Consider the following 16938-nt stretch of genomic DNA (forward strand, 5'->3'; position numbering starts at 1 on the left):
CCTAAGCAAAGCTCATGTCAGCAACTCCGTATGTGAAGCCAGAGAATTGTCACAAATGCAGGCACATTTTGCTGGTTTTGTGTAAAGACTTTTGATGCAATCTGGTTCACCTATGTTGCAATCAGTGCTGTGTTCTGATCTCCAAAAGGCTACCAGGCTGTAACACATAGCTTCCAAAATGGCAGAGGATGATGGGTATGTGAGTACCCATGTGAAACATAAGGATAAAAGGTAACGTAATTACATATATTATATACATATTCCTCACAACAATAGGGCAACAAAATAATATAGAAGTATTAGGGGTTACTTTAACCCCTTAACGACCAATAAAGTGCCCGTCACGGGAAAACATATAGTTAAGGACTAATGACATGCTTGGCACATCATGGAGTTAAACGTGCTTTCAACGGTGCTGAAATGGTGTTGCCGCAATGCCTCCTTATGTCTCAATATCGACCAAAAAAAAATTCCTTTAGGGTCTATCCAGACCCTCTCGAGAACTCTGAGATCCCTGCAGGCTGACTACAGGTACTGCAGCCAATTCAATTTATCCACATGAAACCATATTTTTTTTGACACCCCAGTGTATTCCAAACGGTGGTATTTTAACACTATCCACTCACTAATTCTACCACCAGTCCGGTTTATTTTTACAGTGAGAGCAGTTCAGATGTGGAATTGCACTGCCAAGCCAAAAGGTTTTAGTGGCTTCAATTGGATGTCTTCATAGTTAATCTTCCTTGGTGGGGCTGTATTAGAGTGTCCACTGGGGCCACTAAATGGAACTGTGTATAGACACAGACAGACTGCACAGAAATAGAGGCATACCGTTAGAGACTGTTGGCAGCTGTATTATTCTACCGCCTGCTAATTGTCACATACTAGCTGGAGCATTTAAAATCTATAGATGAGCCGATTTCACTTTCAGAGGAGGTAAGTATACTTGGTGCTGGACCATAGGAACACAGAGCCCTGGGTGGCAGCCGCAGAAATCACCCTGAGTGTGCGCTGCGGGAGGCGTGGCCCTGGTTATCTCCTCCCCCTTTTCTGTGGCTCAAGTTCGTGTTCATCCCGTCTTGTTTTGCAGAGAGGAAGGCAGATTGTTGGAGGAAGTGCGCGACTGAACCTGCTCAACAATGGCATTTCTATTCACTGCCATCCGAGTCCTTCTTGGTCTCTTCTTTGGCCTGACCGGTGTAGTCAAGCTGACAGACCAGATAGCGGCTGATGTTTACCAACAAATGGTAAGCACTGTGTGGCTGCTCCTTACTGGGTCCAGTGTGTGCTGTATAGAGAGGGGATCCAAAGGCCTGATTGGGACGATGCAGTAATTAACCCCTTAATCGGTGGCTATGCAGACTGTGGCCAATATATATAATACGTTCCTTTTCGCCAAGAACGAGTCCGGTTAGATTATTCTCTTTTTCCCTAATCAGGAGCACCGTAATCATATTAATCGCTCTCCTGCTCTGTGTATGAACCGAACGTCTACAGCTCAGTATCAGTCTCCCTAGTTATACTTAACAGTGATCATCTTGTCAGAGGTTCTTTCAAAACGGAGATGAAACCTGGTTAAGAAGTTTTTTAATCATAGCTCACAAAAAGCAAAACAGATCATATGAGGAAAGGTTATGTTTATTTATACCCAAAGTGTCTCATCTTTGGGAGCCAAGTCCCTCTTTCCTAGGAGCTGCGAGTGTATCACAGTGTTCTGCAGCCCTAAATATATGTAGAAATATATACCGGTATATATATATATATATATCATAACAGAAAATGTGTTCACATAAATTATGGAAGTACAGCATGCCATTCTTCATGTACATTAAGTTTCAAAGTCACACAGAAAGCCCCCACCCCAGATTACGCCTTCTAACGACACCCTTCCAGCTATTTGGCGTGTTGGGAGCTATGCCAATATAGTTTGCCTTTCCTGCAAAAACCTCCATTTTTGTACTCAAGCTCCACGCAGTGCATGTCAAAAGTGTTTTGTAATTGACCTCAAAGTGCCTTAACATGCCACCGCCATGAATCCTGAAATCTGCTTGTTTTGTTGGGGGAGGCCTGAGTTTTGATGGACTCTATACACACACAAGTGATGACATGTAAAAAATGTCTAAAGTACAATAATTCTGAGATAAAATTACAGTTATCGGTTGGTGTACTTTATACTGTGCTTGGACATCAACAGCTGGCTTTAAGATTTTTTTGGATCTAATGCATGCGCAGAAAGGGCTGCCAGTGGTTTCAGTAGAAGCTCTTTCCTGCTGTGATTGGACTCTGCGGCTGTGTACTGGACAAAGGCTGTTTTAACATTTTTGCAGTGTTATTATTTAGCTGTTATTTTCTTCTTTCTTATTTAGTGCACACACATTATATTTTTTTCAGCACAAGCAGTGCTTTCTTTAGATACCATTATTTTTATCTTATTTAATGTACGATAAAAAAAATTATGGTGAATTTCTTTTTTTTTTTTAAGGACTTTTTCTAACTTTTTATTTGAAAAATCTTTTACTCATCTGCAAAAGCTAATGAAAAAGCCTTCGTAATAGATTCTAATATTCGCTATTTCATTTTTTTAAATCTGGTAATCATGGGCTCATGTCCTATTTGGGACATCTTTCATGTCAACCAAATAAACTTACCCAATCAAACCATATATATTTTTTGGAAACTGGAAACTGTTGTGTTCAACATCTCCCGAGTGCAGTGATACCATCCATGCATAGGTTTGGTTGTCTAGGGGCTAAAAGCGCACATTTGGGAGCTGTGTGGCTTTTTGGGGGGGGGGATGACATCTAGTCACCCTGCACCCATGTCTTGTTTGGGAAATCTTTGATGCAGGCCCATGGGTATTTCAAATCCTGCCGTTTTCCATGCCTTTTTTTTATTATTATAATTATTATTTTTTTAACATTTTGTTGGAACTGGATGTTACCCCTGGTGGTGACATCACTAGAAAATTATTTTTACATGTTACTACATTTGTATATATGTTTTTTAATTACATTTTTTTTAAATATATTTTACTAATCATGTCGTTGCCTTGCATGGATGAATGTAGTACCTTTATTCAGCCTGCAGGGATAGCTTAAGAATTCTCTGGACAGACCCTCTATTAGTTTTTTAGTTGGCGTCACCATCTTTGTGAGTGGCAGCAATGTCACTCGCTGATGGCGCTTGTTGTTGCTCTTTGGCACAATCACAGGGCAATCACGGGGCATTGTGTTTCTGACTGTATCGAGGCATTTCTGTTTTTTGGCAATAAACACAATATGGAAAAGTACCTCATGCCCACGTTTAAATATGGTGGTGGCTCTTTAATGTTTTGGGGCTGTTTTTCTGGGATCATGGACTCCATTTAATATCTGTTGATATTTGATAAACCATTGACTGCCTTTGCCAGAAAGCTTAAAAAGGACCATGGTTGGATCTTCCAGCAGGGCAATGATCCAAAACATGCATCAAAACCCACAGCACCGGAAGGACAAAGAATAAGAAGAGCCAAGAGGAAGAACAAAAAGGAGGAGGTAGAGAAGGGAAAGTGGCAGTGGGAGGGTAGGGAGAAATTCAGAGAGAGATAGAGAGGGAGGAAAAGTGAGTTAGTGAGAAAGCATTAGTACATATGTAAGAGTGATAGGAGTTATACTGTACTTTTGTCAATATCTTTTTCAATGTATAGTGGTGGGAGTTATGCTTCAGTGCCATCAGTTCATGGCTCAGTATGCAGTGATAGAAGTTATGCTCTAAAGTAGATCATAACTCCCATCGCTTTATAGTGAGCCAGACATTACATTATTTGAGTTATAAAATTAAAAATCACATAACAAACCAATCTAGTTGACAATGGTAGAGCATAACTCCTATTACTTTATACCACTGTCAGTGTCTTTCTCAGGGTGACCACACTGGCCGTGTTTTCCAGGACATGTGTACGTTTTTCATATTGAAGACCAGCACAGTTAAGGTGCTGCCCTGCAATATTTGTATATGTATAGACTCATGTAAGGGAACCAATTAGTTATACATCATTCATACTGTATTGCAGTACAGTAGCAGGTCAGCAATATATAAAAAATGTGTGAAAACATGGCGGATTTGGTCACAGTATAAAATGATAGCAGTTATCATGTACCACTGTCAATGTCTGTCTCAGTGTATAGTGATAATAGTTATGCTGTTCCACTGTAATGTCTGGCTCAGTATATAATAATAGCTGTTATCCTGTACCACCGTCAAAGTCTGCGTCAGTATATAATGATAGCGGATATGCTGTACCACCGTCAATGTCTGGCGCAGTGTATAGTGTTAGTAGTTATGCCGTTCTATGTGATGTCTGGCTCAGTATATAGTGATATGATTTATGCTGCACCAAGTTAATGTCTGCCTCAGTACAAGAAGGGCTTCCTTTATATACCATTATTCTGACCATATCATCTAATTTGCAAAATAAACGGTCCTGAGTTTAGAAATACCCAATGTATATATAGATTACTTTATATTGTCGAGCTACCTATTCTGTATATATATGTGTGTGTGTATATATATATAATTTTACAACTGTTAGGGCCATTAAATACAAGGTAGTATTTTTTTTTTTGCTATTTCAAAACCATTTTTGTTTTCTTCAAACCTTGTAACTTGCTATTTGGGATATCTTTGAAGCCATCCAATTCAATTTACCCCCCATGAAACCATATATTTTTGAATACTAGACACCTAAGGTATTTCAAATGTTAGTAATTTTACTCTTTTAATGCGCTAATTTTATCACCAGCCTTTGCCGAAGTGTGGTATAAATTTACAGCTCCTGGTATATGTCACTTTCAAACAACACCCCAATATGTGTTCAGCAGCAAATCTCGAGTACAATTATGCTACCCATCCATGGGCTTGTCGTTGTTTGGGGGGGCTAGAAGGCCACATTTGGGACAGGCACAATACAGTTTTTCAACTTGGATCTTTGACATTGGGTCATGCCTGCCCCCGTGTCCTATTTGGGACATCTTTGATGCCGGCCAATTCATGCTACCCCATCAAACCACATATGTTTGAAAACTAGACACCCCAGGGTATTTCAAATGGTGGCATTTTAACTCTTACAATGCACTAATTCTACCACCAGCCTTTTTCAATGTACCGTATTTGCTCGATTATAAGACGAGGTTTTTTCCAGAGCAAATGCTCTGAAAAATACCCCTCGTCTTATAATCGGGGTCGTCTTCTCAGACCCCCCAAAAAATGTCTGCTGGGGCCATGCTGCTTACCGGTCGCGAGCAGCGTCTCTTCTGTTAGAAGCAGGAGGACAGGAAGCTTGCAGCGTCCTCACAGAGCTCTATCTCCCCCTCCCTCCTCTGGGGGCGGGGCCAGAGAAGTTGCTCTACAGCCGGTCCCCTGCAGAAGTCTTCGAGTGAGAGATCTGCAGTTCAGGTAAGGGGGTGGGGGAGGGTTTTTGGGTAAGTATGTGTGATTAATGTGTGTTTAATGTGTGAAGTATGTGTGATTAATGGAATGAATGAGTATTTAAATGTGTTTGTGTGTGATAGCATGGATGTGTAAGGGGGGTGGGGGTTGTAGCATGGCATAGGGAGGCTGTAATCCCACTACTATCATCCCCAGGTTCCAGCATGTACTGGCTGCCTTGGCTTGATAGGAGTGTGATTGCTGTTAGCAGTTATATATATATATATATATCAATCAAACTGCTAACAGCAATCACACTCCTATCAAGCCAAGGCAGCCAGTACATGCTGGGTTAAAAGGCATATCATGGGGCTGAGTGGCATATAGGGGGTTAAAATGCATTTCTGGACCTCCAGAAATGCATTTTAACCCCCTATATGCCACTCAGCCCCATGATATGCCTATATACCTCCAGAAATGCATTTTAACCCCCTATATGCCACTCAGCCCCATGATATGCCTTTTAACCCCCTATATGCCAGAGTGGCATATAGGGGTATAAGGCATATCATGGGGCAGAGTGGCAAATAGGGGGGTATAAAGCATTTCTGGGGGCAGAGTGGCATAACTGGGGGGGGCAGGTTGGCAAATAAAAGGAAATTTAAAAAATATATTTTTCTCAATCATAGCTTTTATTAAACATGAAAAAATAATTTACATGAATTAATATTTACTGGTAAAACTTTTTTCTTATAGGGTCGTCTTATATTCAGGCTTTTTGTTTTTTTCCTAAATTAATATTTTGATTTTGGGGGGTCGTCTTATAATCGGGGTCGTCTTATAATCGAGCAAATACGGTATGTCGTATCTCTGAGTGAGGTGCACATTTTTGTTTTATATAATTTTCTTATAATTTTGACATCTGGTCAGTCTACTCCTAGTTCCTATTTGGGACATTTTTTTTAACCTGGCCAGTTTATCCATTCAAACCATACATTTTTGACAACTAGACACCCCATGGGTATTTCAAATGCCAATATTTTCTTCCATGCCAGGATTTTTTGGAAGATACGGTGCAATTTTTGGGACCTTTTTAAAAAATTTACATTTTGTTTGAACTGGATGGTTCCCCTGGTGGTAACATCACTGGAGAATTATTTTTATACGTTACCACATATTTATTTATTTTTATTTTACTAATCACATTTTGATTAGTAAGCTGGGCTCCATTGGCTTGCATGGTTGAATGCAGTCTGAAGAGACCCACTTGGGAACTTTTTTTTTTTTTAAATGGGCACCACCATCTCTCACCCTAACGCTTGTGACCACTCTCGGGACTGGTCACAGTCTGTCATGGGATGGGTTTTTCAGGGTCTGTCACTGAATGACTCAGTATCCAGGCATTCCAGCAAAACCCTTTAAACTAAGCTCTTTTAAATCAGGTGTCCGCCTCCATATTGTATATGGCAAAAATCAAGTGCATCGATCCAACTGAGACCAAACAGTGGGGCCCCACCCTTCTCTAACACATATAGTGGTAACACATTTTAGTAACCTTTTAATATATTACTGTAACTGTCATGTATCCCAGTGGTGATAGTCTCTAATGAATACCTTTTTGATTTACTTTTTGTCAATTTTATCAACTTACAGTTCCAGTTCAACTTAAGAGTGGATAGAAAAGTGTCTCAGTGTATCGTCCCCGTCTGAATATATAGAATCACGTTGAAAATCCGTTTTGTGTTTTTTCCTTTCTTTTCAGCTGATTTTGTTAGTCCATCTTCTCCTTTTACATTTTGACAAACATGTTTGAAATTACCCTGTTTACCACAATGTATCTTTGCAAAAGTATTGCATCATGTCCTGCTGTTCCACATCTGTAACAAGAGTTTGAAATTAAATTTGAAGATTTGAAACTTTGCTTTTGTGTTTGGTGTTGCACATTTTTGTCTCACGATATTTGTTGTGCATTTGCTTCCATAGATAATCTTGCAAGAGACTACTGCGATGTTTCTGCTTGCTCTGTTCTCTATTTCCTGTTCTCTTTCAAAACCCTGTTAATAATTTGCCATGAATAGCTCCTCCTTTAAGGTCTTTAACAATTTGGTCTCTGAAGGCTATTGATAAATAGTTACCAAAATTATAGGAACTGGCTAATTTGAGTAAAGCCACTGTAAATGATTGCACATCTTCATGCCTACTATAAAATTTGTATCGCTGTGCAATTTCTAGTAGTTTTGGGTTTAAAGTAATGACTTAAAAGGTATCTCTTCAAACGTTTTGGATGCTGGGTTTTCAGGATATACTAAATCACATCATACATTGTACACCATTTTACCCACAGCAGTTAGCAATACAGACATGCTCTTTCCATCTCTTACATTGTTTGCAATTAAATACCGATCAAGTTTCCACCCAGGATAGCCAAGTTTCTTATTCTGTATCAAATTCTGACATTCTACAAACCAGCCATTTGCCGGACAACAAATAACTGTTACAGCATGAATCTTCAGCCTTTATTACTCCTGGTGCTTATGAAAACATTTCCAAGGCCGCTGACAGTTTACCTCTGTAGCTTCTAAATATACAGTATCTCACCCCTCACATTTTTCTAAATATTTTATTATATCTTTTCATGTGACAACACCGAAGAAATGACACTCTGCTGCAATGTAAAGTAGTGAGTGTACAGCCTGTAAATTTGCTACCCCCTCAAATATAACTCAACACACAGCCATTGATGTCTAAACCTTGGCAACAAAAGTAAGTACACCCATAAGTGGAAATGTCCAAATTGGGCCCAAAGTGTCAACATTTTGTATGGCCACCATTATATTCCAGCACTGCCTTCACCCTCTTGGGCATGTAGTTCACCAGAGCTTCACAGGTTGCCACCAGAGTCCTCTTCCACTCATCCATGACAACATCACGGAGCTGGTGGATGTTAGAGACCTTGCGCTTTCCCACCTTCCGTTTGAGGATGCCCCACAGATGCTAAATAGGGTTTAGGTCTGGAGACATGCTTGGCCAGTCCTTCACCTTTACCCTCAGCTTCTTTAGCAAGGTAGTAGTCATCTTGGAGGTGTGTTTGGGGTCATTATCATGTTGGAATACTGTCTTGCGGCCCAGTCTCCGAAGGGAGGGGCGTCATGCTCTGCTTCAGTAATGCACAGTACATGTTGGCATTCATGGTTCCCCCAATGAACTGTAGCTCCCCAGTGCCGGCAGCACTCATGCAGGCCCAGACCATAACACTCTCACCACTATGCTTGACTGTAGGAAAGACACACTTGTCTTTGTACTCCTCACCTAGTTGCCGCCACGCACACTTGACACCATCTGAACCAAATAAGTTTATCTTGGTCTCATCGGACCACAGGATATGGTTCCAGTAATCCATGTCCTTAGTCTGCTTGTCTTCAGCAAACTGTTTGCTGGCTTTCTTGTGCATCATCTTTAGAAGAGGTTTCCTTCTGGGATGACCATGCAGACCAATTTGATGCCACGTGCAGCGTATGATCTGAGCACTGACAGACTGACCCCCCACACCTTCAACCTCTACAGCAATGCTGGCAGCACTCATACATTTATTTCCCAAAGCCAACCTCTGAATATGATGCTGAGCACGTGCACTCAACTTCTTTGGTTGACCATGGCAAGACTCTTTTAATGCGGTAATTTGCCAAAAGTGTGTTTAATTTTTTCACACAAATTGTATTTCAGGTATAAATTTTCAGCTCCTGGTATATGTCACTTTCAAACAACACCCCAATATGTGTTCAGCAGCAAATCTCGAGTACAGTGATGCTACCCATCCATGGGCTCTTTTTTCAGATCCTCAGAGAGTTCTGTGCCATGAAGTCCCATGTTAAACTTCCAGTGATCAGTATGAGGGAGTGTGAGAGCGATAACACCAAATTTAACACACCTGCTCCCCGTTCCCACCTGAGACCTTGTAACACTAACGAGTCACATGACACCGGGGAGGGGAAATGGCTAATTGGGCCCAATTTGGACATTTCCACTTAGGGGTGTACTCACTTTTGTTGCCAATGTTTAGACATTAATGGCTGTCTGGTGAGTTATATTTGAGGGGACAGCAAATTTACATTGTTATACGGGTTGTACACTCACTACTTTACATTGTAGCAGAGTGTTATTTCTTCAGTGTTATTGCATGAAAAGATATAATAAAATATTTACAAAAATGTGAGGGGCGTACTTGTTTGAGATACTGTATATACAACATGGATGCCACAAACTGTATTGTACAATGTCTGTTATTTAAATTTAAATATTTGTTCCTGGTATATATGGTTGCCCCTCACACTAACATACAGTTAGTTAGATCACAGTCTGTGCAGTCTCTGCTGCTACTGGGTGGCACCAGGCTGTCATTTCCAAGTGTTCTCACCTGTGAACAGCCTCTCCTTTCTTTTTCATCTTGCTCTCAGTGTCCTAACATCCTATCCCGGCGCTACTATTCCTGAGTAGGGCTGGGCTAAGATTGGCAAGCATTCTCACCTGTGACCAGCCTATTTAATCCCCAGGACTCCCAGCTATCATTGCACTTGGATGGTCTTATACTCAGTGTTTTGTACTTGTTAATACAAATCTACTCCTGCTTCCTGTTCTTACCCAGCTTGTTTTACATTACTGTTTTCTGACTTAGACTTTGTTCCTAATATTCTGCACCTTTCCTGTGTTCTGACCCCTTACTATGGGGATCTCGTGGCTCCTGTTGGATCATCACAAGACCCGTAGCTGCTAGCACCTTGGGGCTCAACCCCTGGGGAAAAGGTGGTTGGAGCGTAAGCCACTCCACCTTTGTGCCCAGAGTTCTCTGCTTTCCCGGTAATCTCCAGTCTTTGCTTTAGGGTTTTGCTTAGGCATACACAGGGCCGGCCTTTGGGGTGTGCAACCTGTGCGACCGCACAGGGCGCCACACTCCAGGGGGCGCCGCCACGGGGTCCGCTGCCGCCAGTAGTGTACCTAGCGGCGGGGGGGGGGGGGCGGCGGTCCGCACCGGGTGCCGCTCATCAGGGGGGCACCCGGCACCCCTCTAGAGACGGACAGTAATGTCCGCCGCTGGAGGAGCAGGCTCGCAAGGGAGCGGTATCGGAGGTCTTTAACAGACCTCCGGCTCCCTTGAGTGATTTTAAGCCGGTTCAAGGATCTCCCTTGAACCCGGCTTAAAATCGCTCAAGGGAGCCGGAGGTCTGTTAAAGACCTCCGATATCGCTCCCTTGTGATCCGCGCGGCAACAGCTGCTGTGCGCCGGGGTTTGTTGTCAGATCCCGGCGCACAGCACTGAAGCCGCGCCCACCGCTGTCCGTGCCCTCTGACCCGGAAGAAGTGTGTGTGGATTGGTATATATGTGTGTGGATTGGTATATATGTTTGAATTGGTATATACGTGTGGATTGGTGTACGTGTGGATTGGTGTACGTGTGGGTTGGTATACGTGTGGGTTGGTATACGTGTGGGTTGGTATACGTGTGGGTTGGTATACGTGTGGGTTGGTATACGTGTGGATTGGTATACGTGTGGATTGGTATATGTGTGGATTGGTGTATGTGTGGATTAGTATATGTGTGGATTGGTAAGTGTGTGAGAGCGATGGGTGTTATGCTGTACCATTTTCAATGTCTTTTTCATGATCTAATTAAGCTCTAAAAGTACATCATAACTCCCATCACTCTATACTGTTCCATACAGTGGCAGAGCTGGGAGGCAGAGGTCATATTCGGTTTTGGCCAGGTAAATGCTGCACTTTCGGTTTCAGTCCAGAATTCGTTTCGGTGCATCCCTACTACTAAGCCAGACAATGAAGTGGTAGGCCTACACCACATCAATGTTTGGCATAGTATATAGTGATTGGGGTTTTGTTACAAGTTTTTATTCCTTTCTTTTTTTGGGATGGGGGGGCGCCAGAGGAGTAGTCCGCACAGGGCGCCAGAACACCTAAGGCCGGCTCTGGGCATACAGACACACATGTTCACATACACCAACATGCCTAGACTCACACACAACTCACTTATCATGTTAAAGCCACTACTGTTAGGCACATGCAACACAACATTACCTGACCCTGCTAAACCCCACCTCCTCCTGCTGTCTTTCTCAGTGGGGAAATTGCCCTCAAACCAACCATGTCTAGGGTGCTACACACCCTAAGGCTGTCCTTGCTTAAAACTGTTTGGGGGTGTTCTTGTAATAGATAAATGATATTCAATTTAAAAAAAATACTAAACCTATCCTCTTTTTTTCCTGCAGAAATCCCAATTTGTGCAGTTTTCTGATGTCTTCCCTTTGAAGGAGCTGGGCTACAAGCCAGACCCGATGCTGTACATGCAAGCTGTGGGCTGGGTGGAATTGGTGGCTGGGATCTTGTTAGCTGTGGGGCCGCAGATTCTGCAGGAAATCAGCAACTTTGTACTCTGCGTTATTATGATCGGTGAGATAGGTTTTTCTGTTTGTCTGTCTTTACACTGTATTTTATTTATAGAGCTCCAACAGATTCCAAAGCAGGAGTGAAAATAATAATAATATTAAAGTTAACAATATACAGAATTGACAATAACATTAACACTAGTACTTGTACAGAAAAAAAGAGAGCTATCCCTATGCCCTTATCCAAAATAAGTTTTATTCTAATAAGGTTTCAATGGTTCTAGCCTCTCTGGTGTACAGCTTAACAGCTTCTAATTAGAAGTGATAAGCAAATCATTGTGGGTATAAGTGTGATGTTGGAAATTGGCTTAGTTCTCCATGAAACTTTTTTTTCTCTGTGTGACTCCGTAAAGGGAAAGGGTCAAATCTTTCAGGTAAGTTAGCAAATCGCCTGTGCAGTGTCACTCTGTCACTTTCAGAATGTTAGGTGCACTTTAATCGTAATCAGAATACTTCTATTCTAGGGATGCACCAAAATTAAAATTCTGGAAAGAAACCGAAAATTCAGGATTCACTTGGCCGAAACCGAAAATGAAACCACCTAAAAAAAAAAAATTAACCACACATTTATGGGACAAAAAATGCAATAACAATATTAAATATATCTATATATGATTGTCAACAGCAATCACGCTGCTATCATGTCCAGGCAACCAGTACATGCTAGAACCAGGACATGATAGGAGTGTGATTTTTAATAACAATATTACTTAGATGATTATTAGCAGCAATAACACTCCTATCATGCAAAGTCAGTCAGTACATAACAATATTATATAATAGACATATATATATATATATATATATAACAGCAATCGCACTCCTATCATGCCCAAGCAGCCAGCACATGCTATAACCTGGGCATCATTGGATTGTCATGACACACACACTCGTATACTCATTCATTTACAGATATTCATTCATTCCCTTAATTACACATACTTGCTCATACATCCTCCCCCTTACCTGAACTGCAGATCTCTCACTCGCAGACTACTGCAGGGGCCCTGCTGCTTCCTCTCGAACAACTTCTCTGGCCACGTCCCCCAGGGGAAGAAGGAACAGAGCAGAGTCATGTGAGATGCATTCACGTGACTCCACTGGGTTCCTGCTTTTCCTGGCCGAGATGCTGCTCGCACATGCAGGTAAGCAGCCCAGCACCTGAGGACGATTATTTTCTGCCTTTTTTTATTTCGGCATTTTGCTGATAATTGATAATGCCCTTTTCGTCCGATAATTCAAGTTAGTTGTAGTTAAAGGGCAACTTTTTTATTACTAGTGTAAAAACAGGACAGTCCATGGTGATTACATGGCGAAGCCAATATGAACAAACATTAGCTTTGCTCATTAATCTAAAGTGGCAAGAAAAAGTAAACAAACCCTTTGGTTTAGTTGTCTTTGTTAATTGTTCATAAAATGCGATCTGATCTACATGTAAGTCACACATATAGACGTACACTACGTGCTTAAGCCAATGACACACAAACAGTGTGATCTTTCATGTCTTCATTGAAAACACCCATTAGAAAAAATGAACCCTTGGATTTAATAACTGTTCTAGCATCCTCAAACAACGCATAACCCCTTCCTTGTCATTGATCACTTGCACAGTCTGTGCATTTTTTTTTATTATTTTTTTTTTAATGGTTTACCTAAAAAATTTTGTTTAAAATTTTTATTCCATCAAATAATTGCTATATATAATTATCTAAATAAATGACATAAGGTTGTTTTTAAGTGGCATCATAACATTTTGACATCTTGCTATCATACGCCCATGTCCTTTTTGAGATATCTTTGAAGCTGGCCAATTCAGATTACCCCCATGAAACCATATTTTTTTAAAAACTTAGGCACCCCAGGGTATATCAAATGCTGGTATATTAACTCTTTCCATGCATTAATTCTACCACCAGCAAATTTGCGATAGTCAATCTTACCTAGATGTATCTGTATGTCAATTGTTGTATTGTACCTGTCATTATCTGTAACCTTTTCACCTTGTACAGCACTGCGGAATCTGTCGGCGGTTTAGAAATAAAGAGTAATAATAATAATAATTTGTTTTTAATAACATATTGTACATTTAGTTATGAATTTACAGCTCCTGGTATATGTTACTACCAAACAACACCCCCATATGTATTCAGCAACATTTTCTGAGTGATTCCACCCATGCATATGTAGCTTTGTCAGGTTTTTTTGGGGGATAAAAGGCCACATTTACGACACGCACATTTCAGTTTTTCAACTTGGAATTTTGACATATGATCACCCTGCCTTAATGTCCTAATGGAGACATCTTTCAAGCCGGCCAGTTTAAGTATCCCCCATTAAACCATATGTTTTTGAAAACTAGACATCCCGGGTATTTCAAATGAGCCTTTGTGTGAGGTAGTATATTTTTTAACTGCAGAGAAAGGAACTTTATTGGAACAGAATAAAATAACATCCACTTTTTTCAATGCTAAGCTACATTGCAAGAGCAGCTAATGCTAATCGGATCAAGCATCTCCCTTCTTTCTCCCCCAGCACATCTAAAATTGGTAGTATGAAATATCCTCCACCCCCAACATTTCAGGTGTCCAAAATGGAAAACCGTTGTTGCAGAACGGGGCTAGAGGCAGGCAGGGATTTGGCAATCTATTTCACAGCTCGGTGGGCCAGACAGAGGAGATGGTCTGATCTCCCATACTCCCACATGATTCCCACTGCCGGCAAAGAGTAACAATGAAGCTGCTTGTGAGGACTGTGACAGAAAATCAGGGATGTCCCACAGAAAATGCAACACATAGGCAGTATACTATTGCTACAGGTCCAGTCTTCCCTATGGTGTTACTATTCCGTGATAGACTACTGTGCATCATAATTCATGACAATTTTGGTAGACTATTCAGATTTTCGTCCATTGAAATCATTCACCAATATAACAGCTTCTATTGATCGCTGACTTGTGGCTATTTACATACATGGCCATGATGTTTGCTGTGTTGTCCATGCATACCATCTGTACAGCGTGTATATAAGGGACTTGTCTTTGAATGTTAGCATCTCTGAACCAATTAGCTCTCCAATGCCACCTGCTTTAGTCACAATGAAAGATTCATGTTTGTATTTCTCTAGTTTGATATTGCCTTTAGGCTGTTAAATATCATAAAATGCATAATTCTATACTATGCAGCCTTCCCTCAGACATAGTGTTATTGAGCATTCAGGCAGCTTATTCATAAGGCTGAGTAAAAACCTAAACTAGATTTTAGTTGACTTGGTGTTACTGGGACTTTACAGATATTTGACCTATTTTCTGCAGCAGGGGGCGCTGTTAATCTGCTGATTTACAATATTCTGCGGAGCATCCCTTCTTTAAGCATGCTATGTCTATGCCAGCCCTCCAGCTGCTGATAAATGTGCCTGATTGGTGATGTTCTTGACTGGCCCCAATTAACCTTGTCAGTTACCACTGGAAACTGTAGTGAGTGCCATATGAGAAATTGAAAGGATTACACAGGGTATCCCTGTAAATGTTTTAACCCGTGTTCATAGCCCTAATGCTCGAATACTAGGTTTAACTAAGCATGATCACCTTTGTAGTTCAACTGTAAATCCCACTTTTTTTCTCATTTATTGCATGGTTACATTAATATCTTTTTTGCTTCATACCTTATTGCACAATGTAGGGACAGTCCGGTTTTAATATATTTATTTTTTAGATCAAGATTAATTTTGATGACCATGCACCAATTGTTTGCATGTTTTCTCTTGTTTCCTCAGAACATTGTTTAACGTGAACTTACAAAATTACAGTTTTTGTCAAGTAACCGCACTCACCTCTATACTGTTTCTTCTTAGCTCTTGGTGGCTATTGCGTATGCCCTGTGTAATAAAGTAGAAACACCTAACCAATTGTTTACCACCAACATTTGTAGCACATGTTTTGAGCCCCTTCAAATTCCTTCATTAAAGTTCATATTTGGTACAGTGTTCAGTATGAGATTGTGGGTTATTGTGATCATGTTTATGGTTTATCCACACTGATATTGCATGCTGCTTCCTTCAAGCCTGGTAGAGCGGCCACTGCATCATGTAGCAGTACCTGTTCCTTTGTATACCCCTTTCTTGCTTTACGTGCTCACCATTCTCCTATTTTGTCACTCAATTCAGGTGCCATCTACACCCTCCTGGTATTAAAGGAACCAATTGCCATGTGTGCTCCAGCCACAGTCTGTCTGGGTCTCCTGCTGCTTCTTAATATCAGGGGTCAAGGGAGAAGAGCAAAATCAAAGTTTGAGTAAGAAGAATCAGATCCTCCTCAAACAGGACCAACCATTTTCCAATGTGTGAAATGTTTTTCTATAATGTGTGTATGTTGAGGTGCCTTTTTTTTTTCAATGGACTGTGAGATACAAACAAAAAAACCCAATAATGATTGTAGGCTAATTGCCTTTACTTTATATAACACTGTGCTCTTCTAATACATTTCCTTTCAGGTGACTGTCTCATTGTCACTTCAAAACTCTTCATAACTGATGTGTTAGGAGAATAGCCCTCACCGTTTTTGCGCAGAGAGAAAATAAATCAATATTTGTCTTACACTTGTTTCTCAGTTCACTGAACGTGTCATTTGGATGACTACAGAGATCATCGCTTGTTTCTGATAGTATGATGTATTTTTTTTTATTCTGACTTGGAGATCTTTGACAAGGGCAATTTTCGGACAGGACACCACCAACTGTGTATTTCTTATCAACCTGCTTTATACAATGTGAAGCTCAACTGACTTAAGGCTATATAAGAAAAGTAATTTGGGCATAAGCTTATACATTTGGAACAAACCCCCCAAAAAAACTAAAACACCAATTCCTCTGGATAAAAATGTCACACGTGGCACCACTTCTATGAATGTATTTTATTGCTTACTTTCTTTTAAACAATTTGGACATTATGTATGCACTGACCATATCAACCTTGGTTTATATTGAAGACTACAAATGTCACTGCAAGGTTTTGTTTAATATGTCCCACCTCTTGGGCATCCTAGGATCATATATCAAGTAATATGCTGCTCTTGTGCTTATTATTC

The 16938-nt window shown here is 40.8% G+C and overlaps 1 protein-coding gene across 1 annotated transcript; it reads left to right on the plus strand.

Moving 5' to 3' along the window:
• Positions 1 to 1058: 1058 nt before the first annotated feature.
• TMEM35B (transmembrane protein 35B) lies at positions 1059 to 16450 on the plus strand. The gene is made up of 3 exons (XM_053454687.1): positions 1059 to 1247; positions 11682 to 11862; positions 16020 to 16450. The coding sequence occupies exons 1-3, from the start codon at positions 1140 to 1142 to the stop codon at positions 16148 to 16150; spliced, it is 420 nt and encodes a 139-aa protein (XP_053310662.1). The 5' UTR covers positions 1059 to 1139; the 3' UTR covers positions 16151 to 16450.
• The last annotated feature ends 488 nt before the right edge of the window (positions 16451 to 16938 follow it).

The sequence above is a fragment of the Spea bombifrons genome, chromosome 2 (assembly GCF_027358695.1).
Source record: "Spea bombifrons isolate aSpeBom1 chromosome 2, aSpeBom1.2.pri, whole genome shotgun sequence".
Classification (NCBI taxonomy): Eukaryota; Metazoa; Chordata; class Amphibia; order Anura; family Pelobatidae; genus Spea; species Spea bombifrons.

What these genes read in the sequence shown, in the direction of transcription:
- TMEM35B (XM_053454687.1), top strand. Translation starts at nt 1,140, where the DNA reads ATGGCATTTCTATTCACTGCCATCCGAGTCCTTCTTGGTCTCTTCTTT. An exon ending in CTGATGTTTACCAACAAATG is followed by an intron (nt 1,248 to 11,681) that starts GTAAGCACTGTG and finishes TTTTTCCTGCAG; the next exon opens with AAATCCCAATTTGTGCAGTT. An exon ending in ACTCTGCGTTATTATGATCG is followed by an intron (nt 11,863 to 16,019) that starts GTGAGATAGGTT and finishes CACTCAATTCAG; the next exon opens with GTGCCATCTACACCCTCCTG.